The sequence below is a fragment of the Camelus bactrianus genome, chromosome 28 (assembly GCF_048773025.1).
Source record: "Camelus bactrianus isolate YW-2024 breed Bactrian camel chromosome 28, ASM4877302v1, whole genome shotgun sequence".
NCBI classification, from domain to species: domain Eukaryota; kingdom Metazoa; phylum Chordata; class Mammalia; order Artiodactyla; family Camelidae; genus Camelus; species Camelus bactrianus.
In genome coordinates this window covers 16,064,262-16,087,096 of record NC_133566.1, presented here as the reverse complement: position 1 = coordinate 16,087,096, position 22,835 = coordinate 16,064,262, and the positions used below count along the sequence as shown (strand labels likewise).

The 22,835-nt window shown below is 57.1% G+C and overlaps 1 protein-coding gene and 1 long non-coding RNA gene across 2 annotated transcripts; both read right to left on the bottom strand.

Moving 5' to 3' along the window:
- Positions 1 to 924: 924 nt before the first annotated feature.
- LOC141575410 (uncharacterized) lies at positions 925 to 4,634 on the bottom strand. The gene is made up of 2 exons (XR_012502942.1): positions 2,288 to 4,634; positions 925 to 2,156 (listed from the first exon to the last, which is right to left on the bottom strand). It is a non-coding gene; the product is annotated as an uncharacterized LOC141575410 (long non-coding RNA).
- A 10,234-nt stretch (positions 4,635 to 14,868) lies between these two features.
- On the bottom strand, positions 14,869 to 18,550 carry ADRA2B (adrenoceptor alpha 2B). Its single transcript, XM_010959021.3, has one exon. It carries the CDS (start codon positions 18,072 to 18,074, stop codon positions 16,728 to 16,730), a length of 1,347 nt encoding a protein of 448 aa, XP_010957323.1. The 5' UTR covers positions 18,075 to 18,550; the 3' UTR covers positions 14,869 to 16,727.
- Between the last annotated feature and the right edge of the window lie 4,285 nt (positions 18,551 to 22,835).

Here is a 22,835-nt window from a genome sequence, read left to right as displayed (position 1 = left end):
GACAAAACCTACAGAATAGGAAAAAGTATTTGCAAATCAAATACTTACAGAGCTGAGTCTAGTTTCCAGAATATATAAAGAACTCTTAACACTCAATAACAATAAGATAAATCGTCCAACTGAAAAATGAGAAAAGGACTTGAGTAGACATTTCTTCAAAGAATATGTACATATAGATGGGCAAAAAGCACATGAAAAGATGTTCCATATGACTAGTCATTAGGGAAATGCAAATCAAAATCACAGTGAGATACCATTTCACATCCACTAGACTGGCCAGATTTTTTTTTAAATGAACAGTAAAAAGTGTTGTTGAGGATGTGGAGAAATTGGAACCTTCACACATTGCTGGTAAGACTGTAAAACAGTGCAGCTGCTTTAGAAAAGAGTTTGGCAGCTCCTCAAACATATAAACATAGAATTGCCACATGACCCAACAATCCCACTCCTAGACGTACACCCAAAATAATTGAAAACAGGTACACAAATGTTCGTAAGGGTACCATTCACAGAAGACAAAAGGTGGAAACAATCCAAATGTCCATCACTTGCTGAAGGGATAAACAAAATGTGATACATCCATACAGTGGAGTAACAATTAGCCACAGGAAGGAACAAAGTTCTGATGCCAGCTACAATGTGGATGGACCTGGAGAAAAATATGGTAAGTGAAAGATGCCAGACACAAAATGTCACATATTGTATTATCCCATTTATATAGAATATCCAGAATAGATAAAGCTATAGAGACAGAAAGTAGATTAATGGTTGCCAGGGACTGGCAGAAAGGGAAAATTGGAAACAGCTGCTTGCTGGGACCAAGGCTTCCTTTTAGGGTGATGAAAGTGTTTTGGAACAAGGTAGAGGTGACGGCTGCACAACATGAATGTACTAAATGCCACTGAACTGTACACTTTTAAATGGTCAATTTTATGTTATATGCATTTTATCTCAATAAAAATACATTTTCTGACAAAATATTTATATTCGGAGTACAAGAGTACACCTATAAACCATCAAGAAAAAGACAAACGACTCAATTTTTTAAGTGGGCAAAAGATATGAACAGACATTTCACAAAGAAGACATCCACAAAGCCAACGAAAAGATGCTCAGCATCATTTGTCAACTGGAAAATGCAAACTAAAACCAGGGGGAGGTATCATTACATGCTCCCCAGACTGAGAAAAAGACTAACACCAAATGCTGGCGAGGATGTAGAGCAACTGGAACTCTCATACACTGCCAATAGAAGGGTAATTGGGAGAATAATTTTGGAAAACTGTTTGGCAATATTCACTAAGCTAAATATTTGCCTATCTTATGACCCAGTAATTCCCACGCCTAGATATTTACTCAAAAGAAATGAGTGCATGTGTCCATCAAAAGATATATCCATGAGCATTCATAGTGGCTTTATTCATAGTTGCCAAAAACTGGAAACACCCACATGTCCATCAAAAGGAAATGGACCCGTAGAGTGAGGTACTGAAGTAAGATGAGGACAGCCTGGGTGGCTCTCCTTGACATTATATTGTGCAAAAAAAGCCAGACACAAAAGAGCATATATGTTTCGGAAATGTTTATGTGAGAGTTCTAGGACAGGCAACACTAATCAATGGTGGTGGAAATCACAGTGATGCTCTCTCCTGGGGTTTATTGGCTGAGAAGGGGGACAAGAGACGTTCTGGGGTGAAGGAAATACTCTGCACCTTGATCTGGGTGAGGTACACAAATAGAAACATTGAGCTGTACACGTGGGGCTGTGCACTTTTCTGTCTGACCTGAGTAATCTTTCAAAAGGCCCCTCTGAGTGCGGAGTGGAGAGTGGTCTACCAGAAGTATTAAAACGGGCACATTCACCCAGCAAGCATCTCCCTGACCTGGCTGGTCAGGCCTGAACCGCAGAGTGGACCTAGTCTGGGACCCAGGCAAGAAGGGTCTCGGGGGCATTTTTTCCCACACTGCCTCGGCCCAGAGATGGGGAGGGACACGTCCCATGCACATGGCAGCAGAGCAGGGCAGAAGTCAGGTCCTGGCTTCCCAGGCCAGTGCTCACACCCAGCCACAGGCTCCTCCTGTATGGCACCCTTGTGAGAGGGATGGTGTGTCCTCTGACAGTCACGCAGGAGGGCAGGAGAGGGTCATTCTAAGGCCTGAAAAATTTGGTATCACAGCTTGGTAGGTAAGATATCCCCACCCATCCTCACAGGGAGGAAGGCAGACATGCCAGCTGCTCAACACGGGCCTGGCTTCTGGTAGGAGCCAATAAACAGTGCGTTCGTACCAGCAGGAGGGAGCGCTGAGGTGGCTGAAGAAGTTGCGGACTCCACGGGGCGACATTCATCATACGGTGGGTTCCAGCTCAAGCTGAGAAGAGCCTGGAGAGTCTGGATAATTGGTCCCTTCCCTCAGAGGCACAGAAGGAGCTGGCAGGAGGCGGACCAAGCAGGCCAGGCCAGGCCTGGGTGCCCTGCGGTCCCAGGGTGGCACACGAGCCCTGATTAGCTCACAGACCTGCAGCTTTCAGGGATGGGGCAGGGGGACATTTCTGTGGCTCCCACCACTGTCAGGCCCTCCTTGGGGTTGACAGCCAGGTGGCAGCCACCCTCTGCCCAAACAACCTGCCAAGCCCAGGGTCTGCTGGAAAGTCTGTGGGCTCTCAGGCCCAGGAGTGAGGGGGCAGGAAGAGGAGGGCGGGGAGGGGGTGGGCGGACCTGGAGTTCTGGGCCCCACCCTCCCTCGAGGTCTCTTCCCGTGGCCTGGAAGAGGCCGCGTCCATGAGTCTCGGCTGTTAAAAATAACCCGCCTCTCCATCATCCCGACAGCCACACTCCGGGACAGCGTGTTCCAAGCCCGAGCTGCTGCTCTCCAGGGACTGGAGCAACGGGGCAAGAAGGGCTGAGGGTGTTCCTGGCCAACTCAGGCAGGAGAGCAAGTCCAGAGGCCTCTGGGCCCCGCAGGCCTGTGACAGTTCAGGCTCCCCAGCTTCATGTCGGCCCTCCTGTCCCCCGGAGATCCAGGGGGGTTGTACCCCGTGACAGGAGTTCGTGATTGCCTTGGGGGCCCGCAAGGAACTATGGGATCAGGGGCATCTCCTGGTGACCTGGAACTTTCTCCTCACTTGTATGGAACCCAGCAAAGAAGACATTGTACCCACCTACCACCATGTGGTTTCCTCCTTTGATTCCCCAACAACATCCCAGGCTGGGCCCGGAGGGGTCTTTTCTGGGGATCAGGGAGGAGAGGAAGGGACTTGGGTGCATGTGCAGCCATGTCCTTGTTCCTCAGATGCAGTCCCTCCTGTGCTTCCCAAAGGAGGGGAAGAGGGTGACAAGAGCTCTCACAATTAAGAGCCCAGGGTCTGGAGGCAGAAGGACCTGGATTCAAATCATACCCCCACTTCTGACTACAGTGTGACCTTGAGAAAGGTGCTTAACCTCTCTGTTCCCTGATTCCCCCATCAGGAAAATAGATGCTCACGGTCCCAGCTTGTAGCATTGCTATGAGGACTAAAAGAGTTCCAAATGTTACTAAATGCACCATGGCCAACACAGTGAGAGCTCAGTAAATAGTATTATTGTTAGAAGCACCCTGGTTACCCGTTGAGGGCATCAGCTGTAGAATGGAACTTCAAATCTTGCCTCCTCTATTGACCAGCTGTGTGGCCTTGAGCAAGTTGCTTGACCTCTCTGATCTTTCATTTCCTGGCCCGGAAAAATGGAATAATGCCACTTACCTCCTGGAGCTGTTGCAAGGCTTCTTGTGTGGATGCCCTGAGGTTGGTGCTGAGCGTGTAGTAAACGTTCAGTAAGTGTGCGAGGCTCCCAGCAGGAGAGCATTCAGGCTGGAGCCCCAGGGAGGAATAAACTGCAGGCAGGGGACAGGGCAGAAGAGCAAAGGCAGCTTCTTTGAAATACACTTCTTCAGGAGCAGTTCGAGGCCTTCCTGACCATACATTATTCAGGCTGAGGCTCTCGGGGTGTGCCAACCCCAGGCTCACCTCGCTCCAGACCAGGGAGCCCCACAGGCTTCCTGAGGCCCCCACGCAGCAGACCCACCCAGACAGCAGGCCTCCCCTACCCACATTCATGCTAGTCTACTGCACCCAAGGGTGGAAGAAAAGGAAAGAGAGACAGAGAGAGAAACCAAGAGGCTGAGGATCCAGGAAAAAGCAAAGAGAAGGGGAGAAAGGAGGAGAGCTGACAGAGAACGGGCAGGGAGGAGGAGTGAGACACAAAGTGAGACGAGAAGACAAAAAGTAACAGAAAAATTCTGCAAATGGAGAAAATAAGAGTGACCTCTCTTAAAGGCCCAAATGGAAGGAGGGAGGCAAGAGGGAGGGGGACCAGCTAAGGAACCCCAAGGTGGGGCTGGAGACAGCCTGACTCCCCTGCAAACAGGGCTTTTACCTAAGGATGGGTAATACGTTGTCATGACAACAGATGTAGCATTTAAGGCAATTACTGGTGAATAACAGAGGAAGGAGGGAGTAGCCTGGCTGGTGCTACAGCCCAGGGAGGGGGTCTTGGAGGTAGCCCCAGGCCCTCATCTGCCCCTGCCCCATCCCAGACCCTCACCTCAGCTTCATCCCAGCAGGGACATTTCCAGTCCAAGAGTGTCCCCAGGGCAGCCTTTCCCAGCCACACCCTCATCCTCGGACCCTACCTCCTCCCCATCCTGCCCAGCCTGACAGCACACACAGCCGTGTCCCTGCAACAGCATCTCAATATAACTCCCTCCATGAGAGCGAGGCACAGCAGGGGCCTCATTTTACAGAAGGTGATGTAAGAGTCAGGAATGTTGAGTAACTTTTCTGGGGTCACACAGTAAATAAAGCCAGGATCTGAAGGCTGCTCTGCTGCTCGGCACATCCCCTCCCCAGGTGATGCCCAAGACTTGGGCAGGCCTAGAGATGGGCTAGCCCTGAGCACCTCATCCTCCAGCACCTGCTGGGAAGGGTCAGAGACAGCATTTGTGGGTGAGAAGGAAGAGGGGACACGTTCAGTGTACTGGCTCTCTACAGATACCACCCCATTCTGTCTTGAGATAATCCTTCTGTTTTAGACGTGAGAACACAGGCTCAGAGAGAGGATGACTTGGCCAGGGGCAGATGCCACCCCCAGTGCCCGTGGACAGGCAGCTCTGGGGCTGCTCCAGGCCTGGTTGAGCAGGGACGGGTGGCAAAGCAACTCACTGGATGCCCCAGGATTCGGGGAGTCAGGGAGCTTCTGCAGGGTGCCTGCAGGGCCTGAGCTCTGTTTGCTGGGGGTCCTTAGTCTGGGGGTTTGGGGACCTCAGAGTTCCCCTGCAGTTGAGGGCAGCCCCCACCATCAAGTCTGTGTGTCCTTTCCGCTTCCATCCTCTGGGCCACTGGCCTCACATCCACAGAGCATCCAGGCAGACGTCCACCTCAGGGCCATCAGGCCGAGGGGGTGGTGGGACATCCCAGGGGAAGGGAGGGAGCGCATGGCCGGGCAATGAGAGGGCAGCCAGGAAGTGCGTGCTCAGCCTTCTCCGTGGGTGGGCATGTTTGTCAGTAACCCTGGTCCCTGGGAGGATGAGGCTCTGGCCTTTCACAGGCCTTCAGAGCTCTGCCTGGCTGGCCTCAGGGTGACAGTGGTCCCTCCCAACACCCCCCAGGCCCATCCTGAGGGAGCTTCCTCAAGGATGAGTCCCAGAACGCAACATCTCCCTGAAACAGCCTCAAGAACCTGGGAAGGCTAGCCAGGCGGGAGGCAGGGCCCAGCAGCGAGGGGAGACCCTAGGGGTGGGGGGCGGGGGCTCCCAAATCTCTGAGCTGCTTGCAGCTGTGGAGTGGGACCGGAAGGAGGAAGGAGCGTGTGTGCTCTGAGAGAGAGAGAACACTCACTAAAGGAGCGGAGCTGCAGTTGGTGAGAAGGCGGCACTGAGGATTTCCAGCTCTTCTAGAGAATTTATCAACAGACTTGTCCTGAGTGCGGATGAGAGGAGGATGGGAAGGAGGGTGGAGGGAAGTGGGTGCACTGGTCACAGGCTGGATCTGGAGTCTAGGGGAGTTGGTGCACCGAAGTGGAGGCAAGGAGGCCTGGGCAGAGTGAGAGGGGCCTGCATTTTCTGAGCCCCGGCCCCAGGCCAGAGACCAGGACGCCCAGAGTGAGGACACAACTCAGGATGCCCAGAGTGAGGACACAAGGGGTTGTGTCTGTATGACCCTGATGAGCTCTGAGCCAGGTTGAGAGGTGGGCTCTGCACTGGCCTCACCCCAGAGCCAAGGCGCAGAAGATTCAGGGCTCACCAGGTTACCCCTCAACCCTAGGCATCTGCAAAGCCACTTACAACCCCAGAAGTGCAGGGCAGAGGGGGATGCATGTCACCCACAAGCCAAGCCCTCGAGAAGTCTAGAAGCCTGGCAGATGGGCTGAGGTGGGTGTCTTGTGAACCCTGATGCCACCCTGCCCTCCAACCTCCACCTGTCCCCACCGGCCTGGTACCACAGCTGCGGGCCAGCCCTTCCCCACTGCGTACCCTCTCCCTTCCCTTTCCTCCAAGGGTGTCTGGGCCCAGGTTGTGCTTTATTTGAGCTAAAGAACCCCCCACCCCTGCAGAGAGCTGTGACCTGAGTTTCAGGACACCTGGGTTCTGATTGTGGTTCCAGGCATCTCAGCAATGTGACAAGTCCCTAAACCACCTGGCCCATTTCTGCGCCTGCAGGATAGAGGGGAGAGATGAGATTTGACAGCCCAGGTTCATTCTAGTCCTCCAAACAGGGTCTTTGTAACCTGATCCCTTTTGCCTTCACCCATACAGTTTCCATCTCCTGCCCTCCAACGATGGGGTCTCAAAGGAATGCATGGGAAATGGGGTGCTGGCCATGTAGTGAGGGAATCTGGGGACACCCACAGGTCCACGGAGACCAGTGCCCCTCACCCAGACCCAAGGAGCAGTGGTCTGAGAGACTTCAGGGCAGAGAGAAGATAATAAACAATCCTGGCTGTGGGCTGCCTCCAGCTGTGACTGCGTCTTTGCCTCCTCCCCCTCCCTCATTCTCCCTCCTCCTGACACTCATCACTCTTCTCCACTTCCTGGAGCAAGAGACCCTAACATCCCCACTTATTTTTAGTCCGCCGTCTCTGGAGCAGCACTGCTGGCCCCAGGCCTCGCCCCACCCTGTCCCCTGCCTCTGAGCGGTCAGCTTGGGGCCAGAAGTCACCTCAGAACATGAGGGAGCGCACACCCAAGCCAGCACCTGGACAGTACGGCCCCCTGCGCCCCCTCCTGCCTGAGAGACCAGCCACCAGGCCCCTGCAGAGTGTGGCCTCCAGCAGGCCTCCTCCCGGCTTCCTGCTCCTCCAAGTCTCACCCCCTGCTGCACTCTGTCCGCCAGGGCTCTGTAACCTTGTGCTGGAGGCCTCTCCCTTGCCCACTGGACCCCCTCTTCCCTCCCAGGCTTTTGGGTGGTGTTGGCTCTCTCTGTGGCCCTTTGAACCCGGCACAGAGCTCAGTACACTGGACAGGCAGGGCAGGAAGGGACCCAGGTCCCAGGCAGGCTCAGCACGAGGCCCTCCAAGCTGCCTATCCTAGACCTCCTGTCCATCTGAAGACTGCAGCCAAGGTGGGTGTGGGGGGCAGCAGGCACCCCCGGGGGCAGCCTCTGCCCACCTCCACAGTCCCAGCAATTCCTTGCAGGCTCCAAACTTGCACACTCCACTCCACCAAACCAAAGCTGTGCTGTGGGGGGCTCACAGCCCGCCCGCCCACCCACCTGCCCAGCTCAGCCATCATTCCACATCTGTCCATGCTCCCTCCCTCCCCGGGAGGAGTTTAAATAGCTCTGGCTTTCTCCTCCGCACCACACCTCCAGGGACACTTTAGCACCCTGGAGACTGGTGCGGGGCAGCTGTCAGGCCAGGCCAGCCCAGCCCTTACATTTTCCCTGTTTGCCAGGCACTGTCAGTCCTGGGATACACAGTGAACAAGACAGATACATAGCCCAGCCCTCATGTCCAGCAGGGGACAAAGGCAAGGAGCAGATAGGTAGGTGAATTATCTAGAATGTTAGCAGGAGATAAATGCTTAGGGGAAAAACTTAAAGCAGGGAAGGGAGATGAGCACTTGGCTGGGGAGGGGCTGGGGAAGCGGCAGCGTGATGCGCATTGATGGCTAGGGCTGCCGGGGTGGCCCCATTGCTGTGGCGCACTGTACAGACAGAGGGAATCAGGCCTCAGATTCCACTCCTGGCACACAGGGAGCAACAGCGTCTGCTCAGATCAGCAGCATAACAGAGCTGTGGGGGCTGGGTGGCTCTTGAACCATCTTTGCCTTGCTTTACACACTCCTGAGAGAACAAGACCTCCACGTGCCCCCAGTGTCCCTCTCCCACTCGTCCTGCCCATCTCTGGCCCTGGTCAAAACTGCTGGCCCAGGAAGTCCCCATTCTTACCAATTCCCATCATGCTGCCTGGCCTCACCCCCTGCCACCAGCTCCCAGACCTTCCCCCTGCTGGCAGCTGTGTTTCCACAGGCAGTTTTCTCAGAATCTCTGGGGTCCTCCTGGCAGCTGACATTTGATCCCTGGGCTGCCCCCTACTGCAGCAGCAGTGCTGGGATCCTAGAGGTCTCCAGAGGTTGGCTCTCTTTACCGCCCCCAGTGGCTCCCCTCACATCAGGCTGGGCAGCCCCATCCCCCAGGCCCACAGAGGACAAAGCCAGGATTCTCCCTAGACCTGAGAGGCAAATAGGTTTCATCTTGCACACTAGTTGCAATCATTTGAGAATACCTTCCTGGCACTCCCTACAGCCTCATCTCAGCTCATGGAGAGAGCTCTGGGCTCTGCTACTGATGTCTGTCACAGGCACAGTAGTAAGGGTTTAGGCATATGTGTGGTGTATTTGACTTTTGCCTGAGAACATTCCCCTCCCAGCTCCACCCTGGAGAAAGCCTGGCAGAAGCTCTGGATGGGAAAGAATTTGGAGCCCACAGAAGCTCGGAGTGAGGGAAGGCAACTTGAGCAGATTCCAGGTGCAGGATGAGGCCCTCTTCCAAGACAGAGAGGCCACCCTGCTTCTGTCAGACCGCTGAGCAGTGAGTCAGGGGACACCTAGGGGACACAGGCTTCTGCCAGCTCACCTTGGAGAGGACCTGGACTTTCAGAGGAGTAATCATAACGGCTTTGCCATTCTCTGCCCTCCCACACTCTATTAGGACATTTTATGTACCATCGCTACCTCTCAACACACCTCTTCAGGCTTAAGGTGATCCCATTTCAAACATGAGGCAATTGAGGCTCAGAGAGGTTTTGCACTTTGTCTGAGGCCACACAGCCAGTAGGTGATGGAGCCAGGTTTGTGTGCAAATTCAGTACTGACTTTCATGCTGCCACTGGGATGACCCAACCAGGCCCTTTCTCTGCCTGCCCCTCTCCACCCAGCCCCACCTACTCTTCTACACTCGGGATGGGTCCCTGCCACCACCTTCTGGGATGTCCTGGTGCTTCCCCAGCTCTGCGGTACAGTTCTCCCGCAGCTCAGCCAAAGCCAGGATGGAATCTTCCAACAGAATTTCTCTAGGAGACTATGGAAAGCAAAACAAAACAGAGAAATCAAACACCAAATCAGAGATGCACTCCCGGAGAACAGGGTTCCAAGCCTTAGGTGACTAAGGCCAAGGCTGTCCCAGATTGCTGGGAAAACACACCCATTCAGCAAGTGTTCCTGTGCACCTGCACTGTGCCACGATGCGCTGTGGGTGAGGAACAGGCACCAAGGAAGACGAGGCCCTGCCCTCACCAGGGAGGCCAGTGGGCACATGTGGACACAGCGGGGGTTACTTTCAAGAACCACAGCCTTGGGTCATTCTAGGCCGTGACCCCATGGGAGCATATTTTCCGCAGGAGCCTCCCTCCCCTGCCTGCCCCTCCTGGGGGGCCTCACCCCGCTTCCTCCTCCTTCACCTCTGCCCCAGCTCAAGTCCCCTTCCAGCCTTGACTTTAGACACAGTGCCAAGCACAGCCTCGCTGCTGCCGCCCCCAGGCACGTGCCCCACACTCTCCTGTCCCATCAGCTCCCAACCTGCCTTGAGGGCATATCTTTGAAGATGGGCCTTCTGAGGTTCATGCCACCTGGATTTCACTGAGACACAGGTGTTGTGAGCAGGACAGGGAGGTGGCTGAGGGGTGTTGCTTGAGCCTCTGGTGGGAAGGGGATGGAGGTGGAAAATACCAGCAGAGTAGGAAGCCTGGTGGGCAGGGAGGGGAAGTGGCTTTCTGAACAATAGTCAAGCAGAAAAAGACAGCGGGGAGGTAGGGACAGGAAACCACTGACTCGGTGCCCCCTCCTCTTTCTGCCCCTGCCCAGGGGTTCCGGGGCCAGCACCCAGGATATCATTTAAACCGTGCTCTAGTCTGACTCCACCTGAGAATGAGGAATTTGAAGCCCAGGGAAGTTAGGGGATTTGCCCAACATCACACAGCAATTTAGCAGCCTTGCTGGGACCATGACCCAAGCCTCTGGAGACTGACTAGTTCTTCTGAAACAGCTGAGGAAATCCTTCAAATGACTGCTAACCTTGAGCCCACCCGAACTCCAGCAGGGGCTAGAAAGGTCACAGCCTGCCCAGATTTGCAGCTGGGACAGCTGTGTCTAATTGGCACCTGACAAGGGGCACCTGGGGACCTAGTAGGGCCTGCTGCCTGTGACCACCCAGCCCCAGCCCCTCCTGCACTGGGGTGGGGAGGGCCGGGTTTAGCCCTCGCCCACCCCTCGTGTCCAGGGACTCCAAGCAGCAGGCTCAGGCAGCCTCTCACGCTCCCTCTCTCGCAGCTGCAGCTGAGCTGGGGTGGGAACTGGGACAAGGAAGGGACACCCGGGCTCCCCGGTGCCATGGCCCAGCCCTTTTCCCTCTTGAAGCAGCCCAGGTCCCCACATCACAGGAGGTAGTGGCATTCCATCTGAGCCCCGGCTGCTCAGAGATCAGAGGTGCCCACCCCCCACCTCCAGAAGGGGCCTGCCCCTCCCCAGGGAAATCAGAGGTCAGGACCTTCACACCCTCAGCTGGGGCCCAGCACCTCCCCTGCCTGCTGGGGAGCCAGGGGCCCCAGAGGGCTGCAGCAGGGCCAGAAATAGCCCCAACTTGCCAGGGAGGGAGGCTCTTTTTCGGTCCCCAGTGTGTTTCAGTCCCCTCGCAATCACAATGGTCCACAGAGCCTGCAGGCTCACAAAGAGCCAGGACCATCCCCAAAGGAGAGGCGGAAGCCAGAGTGTCAGCAGAAGGCAGAGGGGAGGCTGGGGCGGGGGGGCAAGTCACTGAGGACCCGGAAGTGGGAAGGGCCAGGGGAGGGGAGAGAGAAAGGAAAGGGACTAGAACCCCAGGGTTAGAGAGTGGGTGTTAAGAGGGGGCGCCTCTCCCTTTCAAATCACTGCTGTCAATAGATGGTCACAAGGCCAAGCCAAGGGTAGGAGCCTTTGGCCAAGGACCAGGCAAGGGTGTGAGAAGATCAGAGCCAGCAAGCCCTGGGGAGGGTGCAAGCTAACATTCGGGCTCCTTCCAGCCCTGGCCTTCTGACAACAGCTTTCCTTCCCCATGCCGCTGCAGGACAGACGGAAGAAAGGACGGATGTGGGGAACTCGAAGAATCCCAGAATCTAATTTTAGCTGAGTGCTCCTGCCTCCCCTGCTAACAGCAAGCGGAGCCTGGAAGGGTGGGAGCTTCCCACCCGCTGCCCAGGCTCCTGCTCTAATGGAGGTGCCAGCAGGCAGGGAGCCTGCCCCCAAAGCCTTGGGTCTCTGTGGGTGAGACCCTCCAGCTCACACAGGGCAGGAGCTTGGCTGGGCTTCGGGTGGCTCCGGGGCCTGCTCCCTGATCTTAAGGTGGTGGACACTGAGGCCGGCTAGTGCCATAGTTGAGGTTAGATCCGGTGGGTTTGTGTCCTGGCTCTGGATGACCTCAAACAAGCCCCTCAACCCTCCCTGAGCCTCAGTTTCCGTGCCTGTCAAGTGGGGACAGCATCCGTCCAATCTCATTGCTGCAAGCCAGGCACTGGCCCTCGTAACTCAGAGCCACCATTACTCCTCTCGCCACTGCCTGACTTTGACGGCCCTAAACTGATGGGTCACTCCAGACTTGGTCAGCCTCTGCGCTGAGGTACAAAGGTGAGGAAAACAGCCCTGATCCTGCCCAGAAGCCTGAATCTAAGAACAACTGAGTAACTTCAGAAACCTCCATGTCTGGACCTTCTTAGAGGCTGGGGCGGGGGCAGGGCAGATATGGAACACGGGGGACCATTGGGGCAATCCCTCATGGGCAGACAGGGACACCGAGGCCCCCAGAGGGGCCCAGCCCTTCCCGGGTAGACAGATGATGGCAGAAGCAGCGTAGGACCTGGCCTCGCCATCAAGCCCCAACTGTGGTTTTCACTGGCACAGAAGTTCTACCCTGGTCCTGCTGCCCACAGTGACCAGGCCCTCTGAGCAGGGTCTAAACTTTCTTTCAAGGGTATCCCTTGTGATCTAAGGACCCAGATGCCCACAGAGTGTGTGCAGTGAGAGGGGAGGGACTCTTCCTAAGCCCTCCATCCCACAGCATCTCTGTCTTCTCAGTTGGTACCTCCCTTTGGTCAGGGATAGCTTAAGAAAGGGTACTCCAAAAGATGGGAGTACCTGACCAAGACAGCTCACCTGCTTGCCTCCTGTCCCCCGCCCTCACCTCCAGGGCATTCGCCAGGATTACTCCTGGGAGGAGGAGGGCCGATATCACTCCGTATCTGCTGCTCTGAGCCCAGCTCATTGACTCACTAACTCTCAGACTGGCTCAGGGTGAAACCAAATGTAAGTGCTACTCGCACAGAGCAGCAGGAATGGGCTGTGAGAGGAGGAGGCCAGGGTGGGAGCCAGGGGTCCTGGGACCCAGCTCAGCTCTGCCACCTGTTTCCCTGGGCAAGCCCCCAGGACTCTGTACCTCAGTTTCTTCATCTGAGAACTGAATAAGTTAGCAAAATGGGGATGAGCCTAGCACAAGACCTGGCACACAAGACCGGACTGTCAGCAGGTGTTTCCTGAATGTGCGCCTCTTATTCCTTGAGTCTGAATGCAGTCCCTTCAGTATGAAGCTGTGTTATGGTGGGCACAGAGACAGGCACCCTGGGTTCTAGACCCGGCTCTCCCACCATGTGGCTACGGGGGATGTGGGGGGCCAAGGAAAGTCATCTGTCTCTGGGCCTCAGTCTCTTCTTTAATAAAATTCAGGGTTCAGACTGAGCTGTCAGGAATGGAAAACCTGTGACACGCACACCATCACTTATTCATTCCATAGCAGTGACAGACATGAGCAGTCGATCACAGCACTGCCACCTACTGAATCTAGCCAGATGCATTTTCAGAATCCCCAAATGCCCAGCACAAGCTAGGTGAATTTGCGCCTCAGTTTCCCCTTCTGTAAAATGGCCACAGCTAGCAAAGTTATGAGGATTAAACAAGGATTAAACAAGAAAATGTATTCAGAATGGACTGCCAGGAGCCTCGTCCTAGCAGGGATAATTTTCTGGCACCATCTCTAGAGACTGGGCAGGGAGGGCTTCTCCCAGGACAACAGGGAAGAGTGTGGTCCAGTGGAAAGAGCTTGGGCCTGGATGATGTCAGGCAAGCTGTGGCATCTAAGCCTCAGTTTTCCCTGGAATAAAGTGGGCTGATACTTACCTTGTAGGATGTTCAAAAGGATTAATCGAGGTAATCAGACAAAGAGCCAGAAGAGTGATTGGCTCAGTAAATGGGAAAAGGTGAGCTACTCTGACCCGCCCTCCGGCCCTCAGGCCCTCAGTGGTGGGTACACAGGAGCTCCTCAAGGCAGGGTGTGGGTTCCTCCTTATGTCCTCAGTGAAGCCCTGTATCCAAGTCCATCCATGGTGGTGGATACACTGGAGTCTCCGGTCGTTGTCCCTGGCAGAAGCCGTGGCCCTACTAAAGTGTGAATGCTCAGTCGAGGTAGGGTGGCTTCCCCCCGCTAGATCTGGGCCCCCACCCCAGGCCTCATCCCGCCCTGGGGCCTGCCACTGGCATCAGCCCTACCCCTGCCCTGCCATCTGCCCTCACCACCAGCCTGCTGACTGTCCTCCACAGAACCAGGCCAACCTGGTTTAGGCCCCAAAGACTACCTTCTCTGAGGTGACAGGAAGCTGGTGGACTCAACTCCCAACGTGACTCACAGGGTGTCTGGGGGGCCTCTGGGAAATGAGGAGACTGACAGGAACCATCTGCAGGCCTTCCATCTCTGACGTCGGTGCCTGACTCCTAGTCTGGAAGAGCCTGATGCAGAGCAGCTCTTTTCTGCTCTCCTGTCTCTCACTGACGGCAGCAGCTTAAAACAGTCCTCGGAGTGACCATCGCTCCCTCCCTCCCTCCCTCCCTGTGTTCCTCCCATCCTGCATAGGTGACACCTGACCATCTCTGCTGGCCCTCAGCTGCTGCACCTGACTGGCCAGCAAAGCTAGCTCAAGCTGACCCTCAAACTGTCACAAATACACCGAACACCCCTTGCACGTGCTATCCCCCTGCGCAAAACATCTTCCTATCTTCCTTGTTGGTGTATTCCTGCTCTTTCCCCAAGACCTTGCCCAAAGGCCATCTCCTCTGGGAAGCCCTCCCTTCCTTCCCTTCACAGGCAGCCAGTCTCAGTCTCCCCTGATAACTCTCGCCCTCCCCGCCACCCACAGACTTGTAATGACGAATAAAGGATGCTGAGTGGACAGGGCAGGCAGGCAGGCGGGTGGGTACCAGCCAGCCACACCCAGAGGATAGGGCAGCTGGCCCTGGGAGGGAGCCATGCCCCATCTGCTCTGCACATAGCTGAGGAATAAATCCCCCTGACAGCCCTTGGCCATCTAGAACGCAGCTTGCTTATTACAAAATATCCTTTATTGATAAAATAGCTCAGACTTTAAAAAAAAAAAAACAACACCGGCATATCACAAGGGAAACACAGGCAACAATAGCAGGGGTGGCATGGGGCACACACAAGACCAGGAGGCAGTTTCACGAGTCAGCCCCTCCCCTGAGCCCAGCCTCCCCAGCCCTGCCTCAAGGCAATACCCCTGGCCACACATTGAGACCAAGGAAAGAGCGCAACAGCCCTCCTCCCCAGGGGGGACTCTCTTTGGTCCCCTCCATTCTCTCCAAGCCCAGAAAACTCCCTCAACACCCCTCCAAATCGAGCCAGGCCCATCAGAGTGTCACCAGTGCCTGTGCCGCTCAGCCCCACCCCCAAGATAAGATGCCTGCTGGCTGCAAGTTGAAGCCAGACACTCCCACGAGGAAGACTGGGAAACATCCTTCATGTGCTCCCGACTCCTGGATGCCAGTTCCCGGGTGAGGGAGAGGCCCGAAGGAGCCCCATCAGTGGGGTGGAGCAACGCTACTGGGTCTGCGATGGTCAGACGGCACCCAGGGTGGGATCATTTATGCATCACAGGGACCTATTGGGTGCGTGGAGCCCTGCCAGGGCACTCCTATGGGTGGCTCCACAAGAACGCACGGGGCCCCTGCTCACCTTCTCCAGCCCCAGCACCTGCCACAGGCTCTCATCTCAGACTGTTCCCATTGGCTGGGTATTTTTAGCTATCTTGGGGAAATAATGTGCCTGCTTGATGACAGAAGACTTCGCCCCTTCGAGGGGCCCAAGCCAGTGAAAACCCTCTTAGTGTTGCAGGTGAAATGTCACAAAGTTGTCATGCAGCATAATAACTCAACCTTTTGCAGGCGTAAGAATACATTCTCAAAGAAATCCTTAAACTGAAATCATGGTCCTGTCTGCCACTCCCCACTTCCAGTTTGGGGTAGGAATTCCCACACCCCGGGCACAGAACAAAAGTCTACAGGAAGACAGGTGGTGACAAACACAGAAAAGGGGGATTTTTATATCACCAAATAATCACATTTTCTGGTTCTCTGGTGCGTTCCCCCACGGAGCTCAAAGCTTTCTGCCAAGCCTCTCATCTCCCTGTGGCAAGTAGGCGGTAAGATATTGTCGCCCCGATTTCTGCAGGGGTGAATGCTAGTGATCAGGGCTCTCCTGTAGAGGCAGATGCCAGGCCTCCAGACCGCCCCGCTGAGGCATCCACACGCCCACCTGCCTCCCAGAGGGGCACCGGGTGAGGAAAATGATCCATGATTCTGGCCTTTAAAGGAGTTACAAATCCAAAAGCAGAGGGAAGGGGAAGGCAGGCCAGAGACAGTGCCAGCCCATAAACCCCCACCGAGGGCCTGATGGAGACCTCGGGCACCCAGTGTGGAGGCATATCATCATTTCTGTCCCTTCCACAGCAGCAGACCCTCCTGGGGAAAGTGGAGGGCTGGCTTCCTGCTCTTTTCCAGGGGAAGACAAGGAAAGCAAAACACCACAAGCAAGTGATCGACCAGAAAACACAGGGTCCTCAAGGAAGGGAGGCCCACCTTTGGCTTGCAGGGCTCTGGGGTTCTGGGAGGGAGCCTGGCTTCAGCTACACTCAGGAAGGTCCAAGCCTCACCCTGTGCTTAGGCAGGGGTGGAGAAGATGGCGCCCCACAGCCAAGCCAGCAAGGGGAGGCTTTAAACAGACCCCTCTGAATAGCACCCCTGCCCTCCCATCCCAAGATGGGGCCTGAAGGACCTGGGCAGGGACCAGAAAGCCCCAGGGAGGTGGCCACATAAAACAGGGCGAGAAGCAGGGTGGCCCGGGCCCCACCTGGCACCAACCCCACACGGGCAGTGGGCAGGCGGGCTCACCAGGCTGTCTGGGTCCACTGGCGGCAAAGGATTCTTCGGAAGGCACGGCGGAAGTCCTGGTTGAAGATGGTGTAGATGACAGGGTTCAGCGAGCTGTTGCAGTAGCCGATCCAGAAGAAGAACTGGAAGAGGCCGCGGGGCACCTTGCAGTGCTCAGGGCAGATGGCCCCCAGGCTGTAGCTGAAGAAGAAGGGGAACCAGCAGAGCACGAAGACGCCGATGACCACGGCCAGCACAAACGTGAACCGCTTCTCCCGGGTCAGCTGCGCCCGTCGCCGCCACCACTGCCCCCGCGAGGTGCCCGTGCCCCTGCCCAGGAGTACCTGGCCACGCATGGTCGCCAGCACCCGGGAAACCTGTGGCTGCTGCAAGGGTGGGCTGCAAGCTGAGGCAGGAGATGCTGGCAAGGCCTGAGGCTCACACTCTTCCTCCTCCTCCTCCTCCTCCGCAGCCTCCTCCTCTGGAGACGTCCCACAAACACCTTCCTTCTGACCCTGGCCTGAATTGGGAAGGGAAGGCCAGTTGGGTGGCAAGGCGGGGGTCCCAGGGTCTTCAGGGGTCTCCCCCTCATCCTTCTCCCCAGTGGGATGAGGGCGTCCGTTCGCCTCTCCAGCAGTAGCCAGTTGAGAGACCAGGGTGGGCAGTTTGGCTGAGGCTGAAACTTCCCCAGGGATGCGGCGGGGCTGCTCAGAGTCACCCTTCCCAGGGCCCCCCTTGGCCCTGGGCCCTCTGCGGTGGCTGCGCTTGGCGATCAGGTAAATGCGCAGGTAGACAAGGATCATGATAAGACAGGGTGCAAAGAAAGAGCCAATACTGGAGGCCAGGATGTACCAGGCCTCCTGGTTGAGCTTGCATTGAGGGCGCCCGCGGGGCTGGGGACTCTGGTCGCCCTTGTAGATGAGGGGCGGCAGCGAGATGACAGCCGCGATGAGCCACACGGTGAGGATGATGCACTTGATGCGGCGCGGGGTGCGCTTGGAATTGTACTCCAGCGCGCGGCTCACGGCCCAGTAGCGGTCCAGGCTGATGGCACACAGGTGCACGATGGAGGAGGTGCAGAAGAGCACATCAAGCGCCAGGTACACCTCGCACCAGGTGCGCCGGAAGTACCAGTAGCCCAGCAGCTCGTTGGCCAGCGAGAAAGGGATGATGAGCGTGGCCACCAGGATGTCGGCGGCGGCCAGCGACACTAGGAACAGGTTCTGCGGGGCGCGCAGCGAGCGACTTGTCAGCACAGCCAAGATAACCAGCGCGTTGCCGAAGATGGTGAAGAGGATGAGGAAGGTGATGACCGCCGCGATTGCCGCAGTGGCCTGCACGGAGTAGGGCTCCTGGTGGTCCATGGCGGGGCCGGACTCGGCCAGAGGGGGCGCTGCTCTCCCTGCGCGTGCACAGCCGGTGACAGCGCTGTCCCACCCAAGTCGGCTAGACGAGGGGATCGCCTCCCTGGCTGCGCTGAAGGTGCTGGAGCCCCATGGTCAGGCCGAAAGGGGCCAGGAGGTCGAGGGACGCCCGAGGCTGGCCACTGCCCTTCTACATCCTCTTGCACCGGCGCCCAGCGTCACTGCCGTCTGTCCCGGAGAAGTTTTCCAAGTTGTCCCGCTGCCGTCCCCACCCCGCCGGGAACCGGGGGAAAGTTGCGCCCTGCCGCCGCGAGGCTGCTGAACGCGGGCCCCGGACAGCCGGGCAGGGGGCGCGACGCCGGTTCTCCGAGAAGGCGCGGAGGCCGAGGGCGCCCGCTCCGCTCCGCTGGCTCTAGCCCGGAGCCGCGCCTGCAGGCAGCCCGCCGCGGCAGGGGAGTGGGGAGCAGAGCGAGCTCGGCTGGAGGAGGGAGGAGACTGGAGGCGGGAGCAGGAGGAGGGCAGGGAGGCGGGGCGGGCGGTCCGACCCAGGGTGGGTGGAAGGTGTGCCTCTCTTGGGGAACGGGCGGACCGCAGCCTCCCCGCGCCCCCAGCCTCCGCCTTGGCGCCCTCCGCCCTTTTCCTCCCGGCCTCCGCACTGGGCAGGTCAGAGGGGCCCGGCTTCTGGTGTCTTCCGGACCCGGGGTAGGAGGCTGGCAGAAGTGGCAGGGTCGGTGCACGCGGGGAGCTGGGACGCGGCGCTGGCGGGTCCGCGGGCACCGAAGCGGGACGTCTCTCCTGCGGACTGCGGGCCTGGGGCTGAGCCCTTGGGGCTGAGCCCTCGGGTCTGAGACAGTGGGCGCGAGCAGATCTCTCCTGCCGCCCAAAAGCCCCAAAGACAGCGTGAGTGGGTGTGTTGGGGCGCCAGAGCATAATAAACCACACCCCCTACCCAGCGCCCGAGAGGAAAGAAGCCAAGTGGAGGGCGTGGGGTGAGCGGGAGATAGCTCCGAACCCCTTCCCCAAATGCTTTCCCGCCCCGACTGGACTCCGTCGGGCCTGCGGAGTCCTAGGAGGCGCGCGTGTCCAGGTGGCGAGCGCCCCCTGCCGCCGCCGCCTGCGTGCCGAGCTCGTCCGCAGCCCTCCGGAGACCCGCATCCTCGCCGCGTCCTGGTGGCGCTGAGAAGGTTCCCAAGCCCGCGGGCGCAAGCGAGTGCTCAGAGCCTGGATTGACGACTTCAGCTTTCCTGTTTCTCCTGCAGCTGCCTCAGTTTCCTCCATTAAGGGCAAAGAGGTAAGAAAACAACTGGCTTGGACTCAAATCTCAGCAATAACTGGGACTCAGGCAAGTGGGGGTGGACCCCTTGCAGACTCCAAATTCACGACAAATAGGAAGAGGATGTCCCCTGATGCAGAGCAAGGAGACCTAGTAGGGGTCAAGGGCGGGGTCTTTTTGACACAGCTCAGATTAAATGTAGGTCTCAGGAACAGCTTGGAAGGGAGGAGCTTCCTTGTCTGTGTAGTGACCCCCTTCCCTGCTCCAACCCTGCTGACTCCCCACCACCACCACCACCACCACCACACACGGTGCACACTCCTCTTGGAGTGGCTAAGGAAAGAATAGTTGGGGTAAGAAAACATTTCCAGTTAAGCACACACTCCACCCTGACTCCATTCTGGCCTCAAAGAGCCGCGGAGACCGGGTGCTCTGCAGCACATTCACTTTACCCATGCTCCCTGATAGCTGCTGCCTCAAGTACCGGCCTGGGCAGCCTCCAGGGGTCTTTTTTCATCATTTCCAGAGCCCCTAATGCTATAACCCAAACCTAGACCCAGGCCTCACATTTCTATCCCACAGCTCTGCATGTCATCTTCTGTATAATAAGCATCAATCCACTTCTGAAAGTAGGGCTCCTCCAAATGACCTGGCCCTGAGCCAGTGTGCCTGCTCCATCTTCACAGGAGCCGGGAATGTGATCTCAAGGTGCCCACAATGTCTCACCCCTACCCAGGCTCAGACAGGTTGTACCCCAGACCTCCCCCAGCCACGTGGCAGGACTGACAGGGTTCCTCCTCCATTCTAGGCTGGCCCTGCCTCTTGCCAGCCTACCCAGCTCTTCTGTTAAGTGTGAGTACCCACAGGCTGGTGGGGTGGGTAGTACTTAGGCTAGGTTTGGAGAGGCAGCCAGCCTCCCTGGCCCCCTCCAGAGACAGGTTTCATGGCTGCATCCCTCCACTCACTAGGCTGGGCTGGGCAGGGCCTGGGCCCACAGTTGCCAGGGGTGGAGAGATCTCAGTAACCCCTTCCCTGAGGAAGGACAAAGAGGTGGCCATTGGAGCCAGGGAAGCAGCCACTTATGTAAGTTCCTGCCTGCGCCTCCCTGTCCCAGGAGCTAAAGAATCTTAGCACCCTGGTGGCCCAAATGGGCTTTGTTTTGGGTTTTTTTCTTTAACTGAGGTACTGGGGATTGAACCCAGGACCTCATGCATGCTAATCATGTGCTCTACCACTGAGCTGTACCCCCACTTCACCCCACAATGGGCTTTGAGAAGGACTACTTTTCACCCTCTCCAGCCATACTCAGGCTGGGGGCCAGTGGGCATCTCCCCAGACCCCGCAACCAGCAGTAGCGCTTTGTCTCCTGGCCCGCTTTCCCTGACAGGCCAGCGCTCCAGGACTCCGTGGGCACTGAGGCCAGGGCTGCTTATACCCACCCAGCCACATCTTCCCCAGCCTGCAAGTCCGCACTGATTCTCACCTGAGCCTTCCCTCAAGGGGCAGCTCTGGATCTACCCATCACTGGGCCCTGCTGGGCAGCAGCCTAGGTGAGGACAGCCAGAGAGTACAGGCACCAAGAGGCTCAGCCACTTCCCAGGCTCTGTGTCGCCTGCTGTCCCGCCTCCCAGCCCCACCCTGCAGCTGGCTCTCTGGGCTGTAGAGGCTGTTACATAACTCAATTCCTGCTCACTCCTGCTCTCTGCCATCTCCATCCCCCGCCACCTACCTTCCCAAGCTGCCTGCTCCACTGAGCCCTGCATGAATCAGAGCCTCAGGCCATAGCAGGGCTTCCTTCGTCCCTTCCCAAACTAGATCAGACCTTCCATCGTCATCCCACTGCACCAGGGCGGGCAGAGTTCAGTCCCAGACCTACAGCCAGCCAGTAGCAGCAGCCGCCGCCAGGAGCACTCCCAGCCACAAGTGGTGGCAGGGGGAGGCAGTGACAGGCACTAGCCCGCCATCCAGGCCACTCCAGGCTACGTGTTGGTCCCCTGGACTTGACCTGGGCTCCAACGTCTCCAGTCCTTTCCAGGGGCTGTTTGCTCTGCCAGAAACACGCTCCTCACCCTTCCGTGCTTGGTGGCCCGCACTCTCTCAAGGTCCGCTTACTGTTCACCACCGTTTAGGCAGAAAACGGTACCCTGCACTTCCTCAGTGACACTTTCATGCTCAGAGCACTGTCCCGAGACGGTGTCCGATGAGTTTGTTGCACCACCCACTCCATCAGCACAGACATCCCTTCTCTGTCCCCAGTACCTGGCCAAGAGTGTTGAAAGGTGAGGGGTAATGGGGGCAGGCATCAGCGGATGACATACATGTGAGCTTTACTTAGACAAGTGGTGCCGAAAAGGAGGTGACCCCTAGGGAGGTCCTTGGGGAAAAGGTGACCTAGTACCGTATTTTCCGAAGAAAGGGGAGACAATTGTCCCATCCCCGGCTGTGAGAGCACAGCACTGCAAGAGATGGGACATCTTCAGTGAAGGCCATGGAGACACTTCTCCTGGCCCAAAAGGGGAGGCTGGCCCCAGTTCCTCCTGGGCCAGGGCCCCAGGAGCTCGAGGCGCTGCCCTCCCTACCCTGATGGCCCATGGGGACGATCCCCAACCGGCTTCACCCCCAAGCTTTCCCCAGAAGCCCCGGCCTTTCAAATCCCAGGGACCCTTACCCCAGACCACCCTGCATGACCCAACCTCCCCACCTTCCCGGACCCTTCAGTTGTGCCCCTGTGTTGTGAGTCAGTCATCCTCTCTCCCCACATCACGACTCACCTGACAAAACCCCAACCCTGGTCAAACCTAAATCATTCACCTGCCTTTGACCAAGCGGTTGCTTTTTCCGGAGCACAACACTCACTGCATCGACTGGCCTCGCTTTAAATTCATGACCACAAGTCTCCAGACTTTCTTTGTGGGCTCACTTCCCCATGCTTCACAGTCAGCCTGCTTCTCCCGCTCCTCTCCCTGCCCGCCCCCTCCGGCCCACCCCGTCTCCTCGAGCTGTGACTCTGCCTCATACTTAAGAGAAAATGGAAGCCATCCAGTACTCATCCCCAACACGCACCTGCGTCTGAGCTGCATCTCCGCTCACAGGGCAAGCCATCTGCGTGTGCCCTGGACCCCATACCCTCTCATGTCCCTCAGGACGCTGCTCCTTCAGTTACCCCATCTCCGGGTGTCACTCCTCCCACCCTAAGGGCCAGCCCCTCCTTAGGAAGCCTTCCATGCCCCCTGCAGCTGCCAGCCACCCTCTGGCTTGTTTGCCTGGTCACTGTCTCTAATCCCTCACATTCTCCCCTTTACCCTCAGTAGGGTGTCTGCATCCCACCCTCCACTGAATCTACGCCTGGTGGGTCACTCATGACTCCACACCAAGTGTCCTCCTCTGACTCAATTTCTCAGCAGCATTTTATATGACAGACCGCTCCCTTCCTGTTGGACACTCCGCAGGGTCCCTCCTCACAGGCCACTCCTTCTCAGTTTTTCCTT